Genomic DNA, 15,850 nt, shown 5'->3' on the forward strand with positions numbered 1-15,850 from the left:
TCAGCCTTGCCTACAGGGAACAGTTGCAGGCCGAGGCGTTGGCCTGACTGGGTATGCAGGCAGAAGCTGTGACTGCTCCTGTTCAGTCACTCGCAGAGCCCACAAACCTCCCACCACTAACTCTATAGAGCTGTGTCAGAAGGCTCCACTGGAACAATGCCACATTGCACTCAGATGTGTTCACCATGGTGCCTCCCACAGGTCTTTGCTATCCTTGTACTGTAAGCTCTTTGTTTCCTTTCTCAGGTGCGACCCCTGTTTGAATCCTTTCACCTCAGGTTCTAAGACAAAGGTGTCCAAGGAGGCTGCCACAGAAGGCAGAGTCACAGAGCAGACAGACAGGGGGGCCTGGGCAGGGCAGATTCACAGGTCATAGGTAGCTTTGCAGAGTCGTCTTTACAATTTGAATCTACTGCATCAAGAGCTACACTAGGACAGGAAGTCCCCTTTCATAGGAAAGGGAATTGAGGCTCAGACATACAATCAGAGATGAGTAACACCTGCACTAGGTTTGTCTGACTCCAAGGTTCACCCTGTGTTCTCTCTGCAGTACTGGAAAGATCTCCTCCTCATCTTCCTTCAAAGACTGGCCAGGGTGAGTACAAATCCTTTAAGGACTATTGGTATGAAGTAGGTCTTACATGTCTCTAAGTCCTGGTTGAGTATACACATTCCCATGGGAAAGACCAAGCTGCTGGACTGTGACTTGCCATTAATCCCTCTCTAGGCATTAACTGTTAGATACTGGCTCTCATTGGGGGCAACGGAGCAAGAGTACGGGTTTTATGTAAGACTCAAGTGAGTTTTAACAGGAGAAAGGGAAAGACCTTGGTTTTTAATCTTTTCCAAAAAAAAAAAAATTTTTTTTTAGAAATCAAAAACCTTCCTACATATTATACTTTCATATTAATTGGTAAAACACATAATGGATAGGATTTACTAACTCAATTATGAATTGGTAGCACCATTACTAAAATTTTATTTTAATGAATAGAATCTACTTACATTTGAAAACCTGTAGTATCAGGTGCATTGCACATGTAAATACACATGGCCCATGCTGAAACTCTTTCTGTGAAATCCCAAGAGTCCAGGGCCCTCATGTTAGAAAACCCCTGACTAAAACATTAGGATTTGCTCCAGGGAGCAGGCCTGGTGGGACATCTGAGGGAGGGCTCCAATGAAGGAACCTGGAGCAAAGAACAGGGAAGGAGCCCACATATCATACTTCACATACTTCGTAATTTTCCTTCCTTAAGACCAGCCTGATAGCCCTTTATCCAATGATCAACATTATTAATTTATAAATTAATACTGACATTCGGACAGGTGAACTACGGAACACAGCCACTTGCTATCGGAGACAATAAATATGAGAAAGAAGGGAGACAGTGTGTCACAGAAAAAATTTAGCTCATCCTAATGCCAAACTGACCTTCCTAGATGAACACGAACACCTTCCTAGATAAAATCATCTAGAAAAAACAGCAAGGCTCTTCTTTAATGAAACTTCGGTAGGTAGCCTCACTTGATTTGGATTGAATAAAAAAAGATAGTAACAAACAAAATGACATATGCCCATGTTAGTGTAAAAACACACAACATGGTCACAATTGAAGACCCTATCTTACCATTTCTCACCACAAGGAGACTCATTTAAACATCATCACTTCTACTCCAAAATCCAACATTGAGAAGGTACCTCATAGATTCACACTACATGTATACTGAAGGTCAACCTTACACAAAAAAGGTAGGAAGAAAAGTAATTCAAACCAATGGACTTTAAATATGCACAGCACCTTTTACCCTCTATCACCAGTCTTGCCATACTATTGAACATTCCCTGAACAGTGGACTGCACCTTGATACCCATGCTTTTTAAAAAAATAAATAAAAATGACTGGGTACACTCAGGTGTGTGCAATAAGCTTAATGTTCCTGCCACATTAATACACACACACTTGAAGTCTTACTCATGCTTCCTCCTTGACCCCCAAAGGCAGAAGGAATGAATCCCACTCCCCAATTCCCTCCAGCATACTCTTTGACTTACTTCAGACATCCTTCCACAGAGGATCCCTAGAGCCACATCATCACTACCTCCCACTTATCTACCTACTCACAACTAGCACAGCACTTAGCCCAAAATGCTAAACAAAAGCATGTGGCCAAAATAAACAATGAACATGCAATTAGGAAAAAAAAAAATTAGGTGAAAATATTTCTGATATTGAGTGTATGAGGATTACAAATCCACAAAACGATCAAAATGTCTTAGCATTCAATCACTGGGGAAAATCTATTTCTTTAACTCTAAATTAGTCAACCTCTCTCCCCCAGTCAGTGATATTACATATGTCATCTAGTAAGAGGAAAAAGGAAAAGTCTGGCTTTTTGTTCAAAGACTTGAATTAAACACAAAAGTTCCAAACAGTAGACCCCTGCACCCAGTCAGAGCCTCTTGAAAGATAAACACTCAAAAATCTTCCACCAGCTCTCCCCCTTTCCTCAGCCTTTCCTCACCAATCATCAAGGCAGACTAGGTGTACTCACCGGGCTGATTTCCTTCCCTCTCGTGGCCCAGCTGCCCCTTGGTGTTCAAACCACACGTGTAAACTTCCCCATCCTCCAGCAAGAACACGGAGTGGTTTCCTCCACAGGCCACTTCCTTGACGCTTCTATCTGATATGAATCCACACACCTGTGGCTCAGCCACAATCCCTTGCAGGTTGGTGCTGATCCCAGGTTGGCCCAGAGACCAATATCCCCAACATAACATTGTTCTTATCCTTCAGGGAGTCATGTAGCCGAGAAAAGAGTTCTGTAAAACAAGGTTAAAAAAAAAAAAGTCAGAGAAAATCACTTTTATTTATTTATTAAAGCTTATTTATTTTGGGAGACAGAGTGTGTGTACATATGCATGCACGTGCAGTGGAGGGGTGGGGAGAATCCCAAGCAGGCTCCGCAATGTCAGTGCAGAGCCCAAGGAAGGGCTTGATCCCAAGAACTGAGAGATCATGACCTAACCTTAAATCAAGAGTTGGACACTTAAACAACTAAGCCACTAGGAACCCCAAGGAAATCACTTTGAAGTAGTAAATATAATTAATGAAAAAATAAAATAAAATAACACTCCCCTGGAGGATGTACTCTCTCTCATTCAAAATAAATAAATAAACTCTAATAAATAAAAATAAACTGGGGCACCTACGTGCCTTAGTCGGTTAAGCGTCCGACTTTGGTTCAGGTCATGATCTCACAGTTCATGGGTTCGAGCCCCATGTTGGGCTCTGTGCTGACAGCTCAGAGCCTGGAGCCTGCTTCAGATTCTGTGTCTCCCTTTCTCTCTCTCTCTGCCCCTCCATATCTCTCTCTCTCTCTCAAAAATAAACAGACATTAAAAAAATTAAATAAATACTAACACTCCCCTTAATATTCTTCAGATACCTTGCATGTCAAAATGATAACATAATATCACTGAAAATGTTCATAGTAATGATGCTATTTTTGTGTTTTATTAAGAGTTCAAAAAAATATTTCTAAACAAATTTTGTATTAATGAATAGTGAACACTGACACAATGTGATTTTTAGATCACTGATGAGGAACTCCGAGTACAGGAGAGGAGACTGGCTAAAACAATTTTGCAAACCATTATGGCAATAAGTATCTGGAAGTTACCCTCACAACTTCATCGTGTCCTTTCTCCTTGCACCTTTTGAATTTTCTTCTTATTTCATTTTTTTTTTAAGTTTATTTATTTTGAGAGAAAGAAAGAGAAAGACAGAGAGAGACAGAGACAGAGAATATTCCAAGCAGGCTCCACACTGTCAGAGCAGAGCCTGATGCAGGGCTTGAACTCATGAACCACGAGATCATGACCTGAGCCGAAACCAAGAGCCTGGCAATTAACCAAATGAGCCACCAAGGTGCCCCTGCCTATTTCATTAAAAAAATTTTTTGAACTAATTAACCCCTTTAGGTAGTCTATTGTTAGCTTGGATAGTAATAATTCACCACTTGAAACAAAAATGAAAAATGGGGGGGAAAAGGTTATCTTCTCTGCCATTTCTTCTTACACATCCTTCTGGCTCAGAGTCAAGCTTCACTTTCTACCTGAAAGCCTCTGGGGACCCTTCCAGCCACAGTTAGCCTGCATCCCTCTGACACATCTACTATACTGCCTTGGAGACTTTCTCAGTATCTTATAACTTAACTCCTCAGCCAGAATTTAACTGCCTTAAACAAAGACCACACAGTATAGCATATCTCTTTGAGTTGGCAGCTTCTCAATCAACTTTTGGCTGATTACTGCTGACTCCAGCCCAAAGTTTCACTACCTTTTAGAAATTTATGTTTCCCTTTCATACAAACAAAAACAAAATCTCATCCCTCTCTCCCAGTTCACACTCACCAGGATGGCTATAATCAAAAAGGGCAGTTAATAACAAATGTTGGTGAGGATGTATAGAAACTGGAGACCTCTACATTGCTGGTGGGAATGTAAAATGGTGCAGATACTTTGGAAAACATTCTGGTACTTCATCAAAAGACTGAACGTATAGCTATCATATGATCTGGCAATTTCACTCCTAGGTATCCAAGAGAATTGCAAATATGCATCCACACAAAAATTTGTATATGAATATTCATAGCAGCATTATTCATAATACCAAAAAGAATAAACCCAAACACCCATCAGTTGATGAATGGATAAATAAAATGTGGTATTTCCATACAATAGAATATTTTTTGACTACCTATGGTAATGTTACCTGACTTACTCTTTAAATTCTTAAGGCTTTCAGGAAAAGTATGGAAAACCGAAAATAAAATGTAAGACTGAAATTGCTTTCTTAACCAAATAGTTCTGTTTCTTCCCAAGATTCTTACTCCTTGTCTAGACTCTAGAACTAAAAGGATATTAAGCTTAAATGTTATTCTTTGAGTTAATTGCATAGGAGGAGAGAGAAAATGCAAACTGGGGCAGGGGAGTAAGATATACATTTTAAAAGACCAGCAAGAGCACATAATCTTTTCATAATTTAATATTCTCAACTAACTTCTTCATTTTGAATGTTTCATGAATTTGTCCTTTCCTGCCACCTACCAATGATTACAGAAGCAACATACAACCGTCACTGTGCTAATAAGCATTTTATATTATTATCTCATTTCATCTTCACAACAACCTTGTGCCATAAGTACTATTTTTAGCTTCATTTTCAGATAAAGCAAGCTTCAGAGAGATTGAGAAGCACGCCCAAGGTCACACAGCTACAAGAAGTAGGAACCAGGCTATGAATCTAGGCCTGATGCCAGTGTCCACAGTCTCATCTACTAGGCTACAACTGCCACCCAAGCTGATTTATAGGTCACCTACAGGAGCAAGAACACAAAAATTACTTGCAGAATGACTAACGGTAGTCAGTACACAATACAGGATGCCCAGTAAAGTTGAAAATAAAACTGCCCTCTGAGCGTGAAACTAGTCAGAATTAAGAGATAATGGCTGAGATTAGACAGCTGTAGCATTAAGCCATCCCGTTAACCAGCCAAGTACAAACAGTGTGTCTAAAAATATGACATCAAGAAGCTATGATTGTATGTCTGCAAAAAGATCCATAAACAACGCTCACAGCAGCTTTATTCATACTAAACAAAAATGGCAACAACCCACATGTCCATCAACAGGAGGATGGATAAACAGATTGCAGTATATTCATAAAAGAAACACTACTCGTCAGTAAAACAGGGGGAGGGGGCATAGCTAAAATGTACTTCAAGTAAAAGAAAGCTGCAACTCAAGAGTGGCACCAACTGCTTTTTTACCCATGTCCCGCAGCCCCTCTTAATCTAGTAACAAACTCTCCCCTCTCTGGCACAAGGGTAAGCATGACCCTGGCCAAGGCATTCAAAGAATACCCGCTCCCCAACCCCCCCTCCACCCCTGCCACAAGCCATACACATGAGCCACACCAAGCCAGTCAGAGAATCCCACCCCTAAGCCACAGGACATGACCCACAGCAAACCAATCAGAGAACACCTCCTAAGCCATTGTGATTGGCTCAGGGATAGGTTCACACTCCCAGGGGGGCCAGAGTCCTTCCCCAGTAAGCTCACCAGAGCTCTGAAGGAAGGCTGCCTTTTGCCTCTGAAGGACAACTGAGGCTGCTGGAAGCTATGTGCCCTGCCACATGAGGACACCTATAAGCCATTATGACTCAGGGTGCCTGGGTGGCTCAGTTGGTTAAGCATCCAACTCTTGGTTTCAGCTCAGGTCATGATCTCATGGCTACGTGGAATAGAGCTCCTTACTGGACTCTGTGCTGCCAACACACAGAGCCTGCTCTCTCTCCATCTCTCTCTGCCCTTCCCGTTTGCTCTCTCTCTCAAAGTAAACAAACTTTAAAAAATTAAAATACATAAAGATAATTTTTTAAAAATCAAAATAGAGTTAAAAAAAAAAAAGACATTATGATTCTACCAGCTATAAAGTTTCAAAGACAAAGGACAGAAAGGGTCCTAGTAACGGTACTTAGCCTTGGATCCCCTCTTGCCTGGTGCCAGCATTATTACTACCTTCACTCTCCCTAACGATAGCTGTACTTCATTGTTTGTGAACTCCATACTTGTGAATTTACTCACGAAAATTTATTTGTAACCCAAAAGCAATACTTGGGTCATTTCTCAGTCATTCCCAGACATATGCAAAGAGAGGAAAAATTTGAGTCACCCCTACATGCACTTTCCCAGCCAAAGTCAAACAAAATGATGTTCTCATTCTGTAAAAAAGTGGTCTTTCTGCAGTCTACATGTTTTTATATTTAAAAAAAATTTTTAAGTGTTTATTTATTTTTGAAAGAGAGAGAGGGAGAGCATGAGTGGGGGAGGGCAGAGAGAGAGGGAGACAGAATCTGAAGCAGGCTCCAGGCTCTGAGCTGTCAGCACAGAGCCTGAGGTGGGGCTTGAACTCATGAACCACGAGATCATGACTTGAGCCAAAGTCAGACGCCTAACCGACTAACAGGTGCCACCCAGGTGCCCCCAGGTTTCTACATTTTTGTTGGTGATTTTGCTATGCCCCTGGGCCTGGTGCTAAAGTGCTATCTCTAGTGTTCCTAACTACAATAAAGCTGTGCTGTGTCTCACAGAGAAAATACATGTGTTGGACAAGCTTCAGTCACACATGAGTTATAGTGCTACTGGCTGTGAGTTCAATGTTAATGAATCAATAATAGGATATATCTAAAAAAGGGAAGAAGAAATTCACTGATCTATACATGCAGCAACTCTGGAAAGTGCTCAAGTAACATCTGTACGGCATAAAGAAGCTACAGAAAAGATGTTCAAAATAGCTGAATCTGTGGATTCAGAGATGATTACAGTGTGTGGTGGACAGCACTGCTACAAAGCTGATAACCAAAGAAATATACTGTCACTTACTGAGGGTCAGAAAAATGTTAAAAATCCTCTTGACTAGTGTTAGAGCATAAAGAAATACTGCATACAATTAATCATTTGTAAGAAATGTATATTAAACTAGGTGTCTAAACAGAAATATACATAAACACACACAAAAAAAGATTATACACTGATTGGTTGACCAGAGACTCTAAGCAAGAACCTAACTAACCCTGTATTTCTATAGAGGCAGTAGCTCAGTATTCACTAACAGCATTTGCAGCAACTTCATAGAACTACCGTGAATAATGAAAATCAACGTTATCTAGACTGGAGTCTCCCTTTTTTATTTGTTTAATATTGTTGATATGGATTTCTATCATTTGATATTAAAAAAACCTCCTGACTGATCATATTAATAATAACATTATTAAGAATAACAGCAGATAAGACTTAATTTGAGCTTACTCTATGTCTGGCACCTTTTCTATGTGCTTCACAGATATTAACTCATTTAAACCTCTGTAAGGTGGGTGCTATTATCATGTCTAATTTCCAGATGAAAAAAAGTGGAACCAAAACAAAAAAAAAAAAAGAGAGAAGCATAAGGGAAAAGAAAAAGACAGTGAGACAGAGTGAAGTGACTTGACTAAATCACACAACTAGGTAACTGGAGAATTAGGGTTTCAGCCCAGAATCTGCCATATAATAAGGAACCTACAAAAAAGACAGCCATAGGGTCAGAACTTCCCAATGTCTCCAGCACTGTCCAGAGAGAAAGGGTACCACTACCAGTCAACCTATTTGAAATGCTAAGTAATCACTGCTGAATAGTGGAGGTAGGTAGATCAGACTCTGTTACATTAGTCATTAAATTCACTCAGCCACTTGCCTTGCTTAGATTCCATGATTAACAAGCAACCTTAAATAACTTGGTTTCCAAGGCAGCTTCTACTATGGGTACAGAACACTGTGACAGGCTGACCCAAAAGTCCCAGCCTTCTTGGAATTTCTACTTCTCATTATTAATTTGGCATCCTGAGTATATCAGCTTCTTATAAGTCTGTTTAGCATGAGTCAGTCCTTAAGAGTCAGCTGAACTCCAGGTGCTTTGGCCAACTACAAGCCTGAATAAGCAGCCGAATGTATGGCCTCATCCTGATTTAACTACCATTTATTTCAAAAGAGACAAATAGAACTATTGTTCAAAAAAGCTTCAAAAATCCTTCCCACCTGAGCTATAGTAATGGAATCTTCAAGTAACCAAATAAAAACTACTTACTAAGAGAAGTAATGAAATAGCAATCACAAATAAAATGTATTCCCATGAATGGATTAACAACCCTAATTAGAAATGTGATCTAGGTCATCATGGTGTTCTGCCAAAACTATATAGCAGGAGGCCCTAAAATCATCTAGCTTGCAGGAGAGGAGTTCAATGCAGTGAAGAGAAGCAGCTATTAATACAGCTTTCACTTAAAAGTACATTCTAGAAGAACCCCCAAATCTAGTAGCAACTAGAAGACAGTCTCTCCTTTGCTGTCCTGTCTGCTGCTCCCTTGTGGTATATTCGATAAACCTCTATCTCCTTAAAAAAAAAAAAAAAAAAAATGGGACACTTTGCAGGCTCAGTCACTTAAGCATCTAACTCTTGATTTTGGCTCAGGTCATGATCTCATGGTTTGTAAGATCGAGTCCCTGTCAGCATGAAGCCTGCTTGTGATTCTCTCTCTCCTCTTTCTCTGCCCCTCTCCCACTCCATTTATTTATTTTGAGAAAAAGAGAGCAGCAGGCACAGAAAGAGAGAGAGAATCTCAGGCAGGCTCCATGCTGTCAATGCAGAGCTCCACGCAGGGCTCAATCTCACAAACTGTGAGATCATGATCTGAGCTGAAATCAAGAGTTGGATAGTTGGCCTGGCCAACTGAGTCACCCAGGTGCCCCTAAATAAACTTAAACAAAATATGGTAGCAACTGGCATCCATGAATTTAAGGTTTATGTTCAGCCATGTTCATCAATGGCATTCTGCTCTCCCAGGTCCTTCTACCCATTTTTCCTCACTCACTGTCTCTCCCTTGCTCCTAGAGGAGTAGAATCTTTTCCTTCCTTACAGAACACAAAATTATGAAAGATGCTGCAGAAGAACACAGGACTGCACTCTAGTTCAGAACCTAACACCAGCCACTTCAGTCCCAGCCCCTCCTTTTCCTGCCTTATTTTCCCATCACAAAGCAAAAGAAGAAAGACGTTCTGTTCCTTCAATGGCACACCTGGTACTTTTCCCAGCCCTTCTCCTCATCTATTTTTGGTAAAAGATTCAGGATAATCTCATCAGGGTTTATTTAAGGGTCAAAAGGACTAAAGTTCAAGCCTGAATTAACCACTGAATTAACCACATGCTAGCTCTGAAACGTTGGGGAAGATATTTAGCCACTGTTTCCTGTCTCTAAAATGGGGAAAAGAACGAGTGCTTAGCATGATGCCCCTATAAAGTACTAAGTGACCAATAAATGTCAACTGCTGTATCACTGCTACTCCCTAGTCCTAGTGCTCTTTCCGAGACCACAGCCAACAGGACGATTCCCAAAAGAGGCTGGGGGAATGACTCCTTTCTTCCTCCCTGTGGTTAGCATGAGCTATGTTCCTCCAAATCTGTGCTATAGTAAAGCACCACTACCGCCATCTGTCATAACTTCCACGAAGGGGATTCGAGGTTGCTAGGAGAAAGTTTTTTAAATTCTGCGTAGGGCAGGAGAGTATATAAAGCTCTTTTTATCAGTCCTAGCAAGTTGAGTGCTAAAAAATAAGCTACAATTCCTAAACTTTGTCTTATTAATCAGACTATGCCCACAGCAGCCTAACGACTGATTCTTATTCCTTGTCTGAAAGTCACTAAAACCTAAATAACACTCGGCAGGACTTGTAATCTCATTTATAAGATGGATAAGCTGCCTTTGAAATAAGCTTAGAAGCCATTTCCTAAATAGTGTACAGGGAGAAGGGGAGTCTTTTTCAGTAGCGGGAAAAGGCAATGCCCAAGGCTTCAGTGCTCTACAGGCCCTCCCCAAATCCAAGCTTTAAAAAAATTTGGAGCCAAAATTCAAATGCCAGTAACAAAGAAAATTCACTCTGGTGAATGTCAAAAATACTACTACCAGACAGAAATGGCACAGAAAGCAAAAAGAAGTTTTCAATAATGTGAATCCACTCCTTGCTGTTTTCTCTCTCTCCTTCACTTCAGCTGAGCTTTGGTTCTTTTAGCCAACACAGGAAACATTTCTACTCCTCCCTGCTGAGCCTATTATAGGTGGTGCCTTCTTCATTACTTGGTGGTGGGGTTTCATGAAACCAGAACAATGATCTCTCCACTATGTGTTTAAGCTGTGGGCTGCCTACAAAAGACATTTGACCAGCCTGGCAAGAACTGAAAAGTGTGAGTGTCAAGTCAAAAATATGGAGCAACCAGGACTCTTACAGCTGGTGGGAGTGTAAATTGGCATAACCACTTCGGAAAACAAGTTGGCATTATCTAGTGAAGGTGAAGATGTGAATAGCCCACAGCACAGCAATTTTGCTCCTACGCCTATGACCAACGCTGTCCAACTTACCAAGCATCTACGGTGCTCCTGCATGATGCTGAGAACTGGAGACACAAAGATGGAGTGAAACCCGAAAACTGAACTTTATGCAATGATGGAAATGTTACATACCTACACTGTCCAATATGGTAGCCACTAGCCACACATGGCTATTGGAACACTTGAAATATGGCTAATGAACTGAGGAACTGAAACTTGAGGTGTATTTAATTTTAATGTAAGTCATATATGGCTTGTGGCTATCTTATTGTACAATGAAGTGAGAACCCCATGAACATGTGCCTCAAGATACAATGCACAAGGATGTTCATTTCAGCATTGTTTGAAATAGATAAAACAAAGACAACTCAAATGTCCATCAACAAAAAAAATGGATAAACTGTGGCACAGCAGTGAAAAATAAATGCATCTCACAAACCCCACTGAAGCTAAATCTTGAAAACAATGTTGGGGGGCTGGGGGAAATGTTACAGAAGAATTTAGAGTATGATGAATTTTTACAAAATCCAAACACAAGTACAACAAGTACTAGGAGATAAACATATTAGTGGTGGCAAGGCTATGTAGAAAAGCAAAAAAAAAAAAAAAAAAAAAAACCAGGATAAATACAAAAAATAAGGTAATGAATGATTATGAGGACAGGAGAGTTGGAGGGTACAATCTGTAAAGAGCACAGTGGGAGCTTCAATAACATGGCTGATGTTCTGCTTCTAAACTTTTATTGTTGTTTCTTAGCATATATATTACATATATGATTTTATGCTTACCATTGTTTCACAATAAAGAAAATGAAAAGTACTATCAAGGTAGGGTTGCTGATTCTTGCGTCGTGTCCACCAATTCTCCACCCATGCAGACTGGGAGCTTCTCTGTGGAGGGGACAGGTTTCACTCCATCTCTGTGTCTCCACTAATTAGCATAGCACAGGAGAACCATAGATGCTTGGTAAGCACCTAGTGAACTGAATCCAGACCTGGGAAAACTAGAACCCTCACGACTTAAGTTTGTTCACAGTTTTGTTTTCCAGGTAATGTTAGATAAGCATTCCCTATCAAGTAACAAAAAATAATACTGTATTTCCTCCATTCTAACATGCACTCTCCTCTCAGCACATTTGAGCAGATATAGAAAGTAGAATGCTTTCTACAACTGAAGCTGTCATTAAATGGGGGTGTTTTTCATATCACCAGCATGCTAGAATTCAGGAATGTAATTCTGAGCTTCTTTTGTTCATTTCCCTACTGTTAGAGAAGTGTCTGGCTTACAGTAGTGGCTCAATAAATATTTGCTAAATAAAGAAAAATAGTTACTATTACTGCAAGCCTACTATATGTCTGAGTCTGACTAAAAACTTTACAGATTATTTAATTTTCCCTTTACAATAACTTTGAGGCTTTGCAAGATTAAGTCACTTGCCGAAGAACATGTAAATAAGTAGGTAAAATGGAAACTTAGTTAAGTGGCAAGTCTGGATTCAAATCTCATCTAGACTCCAAAGTCCATGCTCTTAAACATAATGCGATAGTATCTCTCAGACAAAATGAAACCAAGTTCCACCCCTTCACCAATTTTTAAACTAAACAGTTAAAGAAAACTGCCCACAATTAGTGATTTTACATTAGCTGAATCGCTGGTGATATTTACAGGCAAACAGAACCTATGTTAGCCAGAGACAGGGGAGAGGCAAGTGAAACAATCCCAAGAGACAGTCAGACTTTACCCCCGTATCCATCTTGACTTACAATAAAATTAATCCAGTTACTGGTTCACACACAGAAACACATGCCTCTGACACCAGCAAGTACTATTTCTAAATGCAGTAAATATCTAAAGGGACCAGAATTATATCATCAAAGTGATCATCCTATTAAAGAGACCATAAAGTCCATTTGATCCAACCTCCAGGCAAGAGACTTACATTCCTAACCTCATTTTAATGGCAGCTGAGGCCTTCTGAGGCCAAGTAACTTTGGTCCTCTGAGAAGTAAATGGTTGAAGCAGAGACCAGAAACTAGGTCTCCTACTTCCTGGGCTCACCTTGTTCTGTTCACCTCATCACAGCAGAACAAAGTCATTAAGGATCTGTTAAGGTCCCTTTCTACGCAGCTATACTAACCTGAGTCCTTTACATAGTTTATCTTGTTTAATCCCCTTGTCAACTCTGTGAGTCAGATAATATCTCCATGTACAAGTTGAGGAAACTGGGTTCAGAGAAATTAAGTAACTCACCACAGGTCACACCCTTAGCATTTGGACTAGAAGCCAGATGGTTTTACCTCACCTTGCAGACCTGCAAGTTAAAGAAATCATAATTAACACTGGCACAGTGCTTTCATGTTACTGAAAAGAAAATGAGAAGTAAGTTTTGAAAATAAGAATATATTATGCAAGCTTGAATATTCCCCAAACACTGTACCTCAAGACTGGAGTCTTGTTAAAGACCAATAAGATAACCTCTAAGCAACTACAAAGATGTCATCTCTAAACGTGAACTTGAGACCTAGCACCTTAAAAAATTACTGGCATTGTAGTAGATATAAAGGAAAAAAATTATTTTTAAATCTCCCATTTGGGTTAAAAAGAGAAATTTTTGAAAATTAATTCAATTTCATCCATTTTCCTCCATTTTTCCCATGTACCACACACATTATAGCTTATTTTGCCACAACTGTTTTGAAGACTTTCTCTTTCATTCTTCTCATCACCACATCCTCTTTCATGCAAAACAAGATGAGACTATCTGAGAGCCACTTTAAGTCTCTCAAAAGAAAAAGTCCTCCAAAAATTTTTATATTATCATCAGAACTTTATTTCAATCTTCTTGTGTAGAAAATCCCATTCATTGGAGAATATTACTTTTATTTCTGAAACTGCAGCAAAACTATCTTGTACCTCCAGTAGGAGTGCAACTCTCATGTTCTAAAAAACGTGTAATTATTATGCAAATCTTAAATTTACATTCGTTACTCAGAATGAAAGGCTTTAACCAACGACTCCACCACACCATTTGGAACATTTTAGAATTTGTTTTTCTTTTCAAAAATAAAAACCCAACTACTTACAGAACAAGTAAAACTGTATGCTAATCAACTGTTTCTTTTTTACATGCCAAAGGAGTTTTGCCAAAGAGGCTTGAAACCTTCCTCCCTGAATCCTGCCTACTTTCTCCAGAAGGTTCCTAGCCTCGGTGTGGTCAGACGATAATGTGTAATTCATCTATTTTGCTTTAAAAGGTGCTTAAATATATATTACTCCCCTTTTCTGATTTATAATGCCATTTCCTCTTCCCAAGGTAAAATAAGGTACAAAAGGAGAGGGCTTCACAGTATTCTTCCTACTAAAACAAGACATGTTTCTCTAGAGTCACTGCATTTAGAAAGGCTGCCAATCCTCATTTTATTTCACTTTTCTTTCCCCTCAGTCTGGAGTTAAAAATCAGCCCTCTTGATGTTATCAAATCATCAAATGAAAGGTTCTAGAAATAGCTTCCTATTTGTGGAAGGAGCGAGAAGACATACAAAAATGGAAGAGAGCTCTCGAATCGTCTTTCCTAAAACATTCCGTGTGTAACGAATGCAAGCAAAATCCTGAAAGGCTTGCTTAGCTGTGAATTCAAGGTACTTCCGAATGGGGCTGGTTTAAAAGCTAAAGTATAACGTAACCAGAAAACAGCCAGAATCAGTGGCAGACCAAAAGCCAAGTTCAAATACACATTCCCCGGGGCCCGCGGTACATACCCAGAATCACTGCACAGTTGCTTTAGGTGCTGCTCTACCGCGCTCCCTGGCTCATCTGTTTCAGGTTACACAGGCTCTTCTCTGTCAGTTGCCCCAGTTTGCCCACTCCACACGTTTACAAATGACTCAAAGTGCCCCCTGCTACCGAAAGTCCCAGCTCCTGACACCCCCGCGTCCGTCCACGCACTTACGTGTCCGCACACATACACACACACGCACACACACGTGTTCACACACACCCTCGCCCCGGCTCCGCCCCTCAGGCTGACTCGGGCCAGAAGGGCCGGGCACGGCACGGCCTCCGCGAGGTGGGTGGTGCCGGGCGCCGCGGCCCCACCCGCGCTGTCAGCTTGGAAGCTGAGCCCCGCGTCCTCGGTGCAAAGTCCTCCCGGCCGCCGGGGTTCCCCAAAACGCGGAGGCCTAGCCGGCTCCCATTACGCGGGGAAGCGTCCGCGTTCCTCACCGCGAGGAGTCACCGGAGCCCCCGAATTCAAATAGGGGCAGGCGAGGAGGAAGGGGAGGATCCTCTTTCGGACTTTCTGCGTCGCAATTCCTCCAGGTCTGCAGACAGCCGAGTCGAGGTGGGGGGCGCTCCCATTTTTAAAGCGGTTTCCGGCCTTTCCGGGCGCGGGGGCTCTCTTGGTCAGAGGGCAAGCCCCGAGAACGCCAGGGAGGCGCGCACCATGCCGAGGGACGCCTAGCGCGCCTAGCCCGGCGCAACCCAGCCGCCCGCGTCCCCGAGTCCCGCAGGCGCTGCAGGCGCCGCGCCCCGACCTCCCCGAGCGCCGGCCCCAGGTCGTCGCGGGGAGCGCCCTGCAGCTGCAGCCGCAGCTGCAGCCGCCCCTACCGGAGCCGCGGGCTGACAGCCGTGCCCGGCGGAACGCGGCGGTAGCGCGGCTGCAGCTCCGCGGTGCCCTCTTCCCTGGAACCCCGACCTCCAACCCGCGCACCTTGGCGGCCGCCGAACCACCGCTCGGGATTCCGACTGTGACAGCCTAGTCTCTCCGGCCCGGCTCGGGGTTTCTCGGTTTTCGGCGTCACAATAATAAGGAAGTTTCCCCGCAAGCCTGCGGGCGGCGGAATGCGCTGGGCGAATGACTTCCCA

General features: G+C 41.8%; 1 protein-coding gene across 2 annotated transcripts in view; it reads right to left on the bottom strand.

The window, feature by feature from the left end:
* The window catches only part of HERC3 (HECT and RLD domain containing E3 ubiquitin protein ligase 3), a 110,504-nt gene extending 94,654 nt beyond the window's left edge, over positions 1 to 15,850 (bottom strand). Inside the window, exons 1-3 of one of the 2 annotated variants that reach the window (XM_027060719.2) lie at positions 15,696 to 15,850; positions 13,238 to 13,298; positions 2,557 to 2,824 (exon numbers count right to left, since the gene is read on the bottom strand). In XM_027060719.2, the coding sequence (XP_026916520.1) occupies positions 2,557 to 2,782 (226 nt within the window). In that variant the 5' untranslated portion in view covers positions 2,783 to 2,824; positions 13,238 to 13,298; positions 15,696 to 15,850. Of the gene's footprint in view, positions 1 to 2,556; positions 2,825 to 13,237; positions 13,299 to 14,745; positions 15,096 to 15,695 lie in introns of those variants that run through there. The other variant, XM_015073639.3, reaches the window with a different exon arrangement.

Source organism: Acinonyx jubatus, chromosome B1, assembly GCF_027475565.1.
Source record: "Acinonyx jubatus isolate Ajub_Pintada_27869175 chromosome B1, VMU_Ajub_asm_v1.0, whole genome shotgun sequence".
Classification (NCBI taxonomy): domain Eukaryota; kingdom Metazoa; phylum Chordata; class Mammalia; order Carnivora; family Felidae; genus Acinonyx; species Acinonyx jubatus.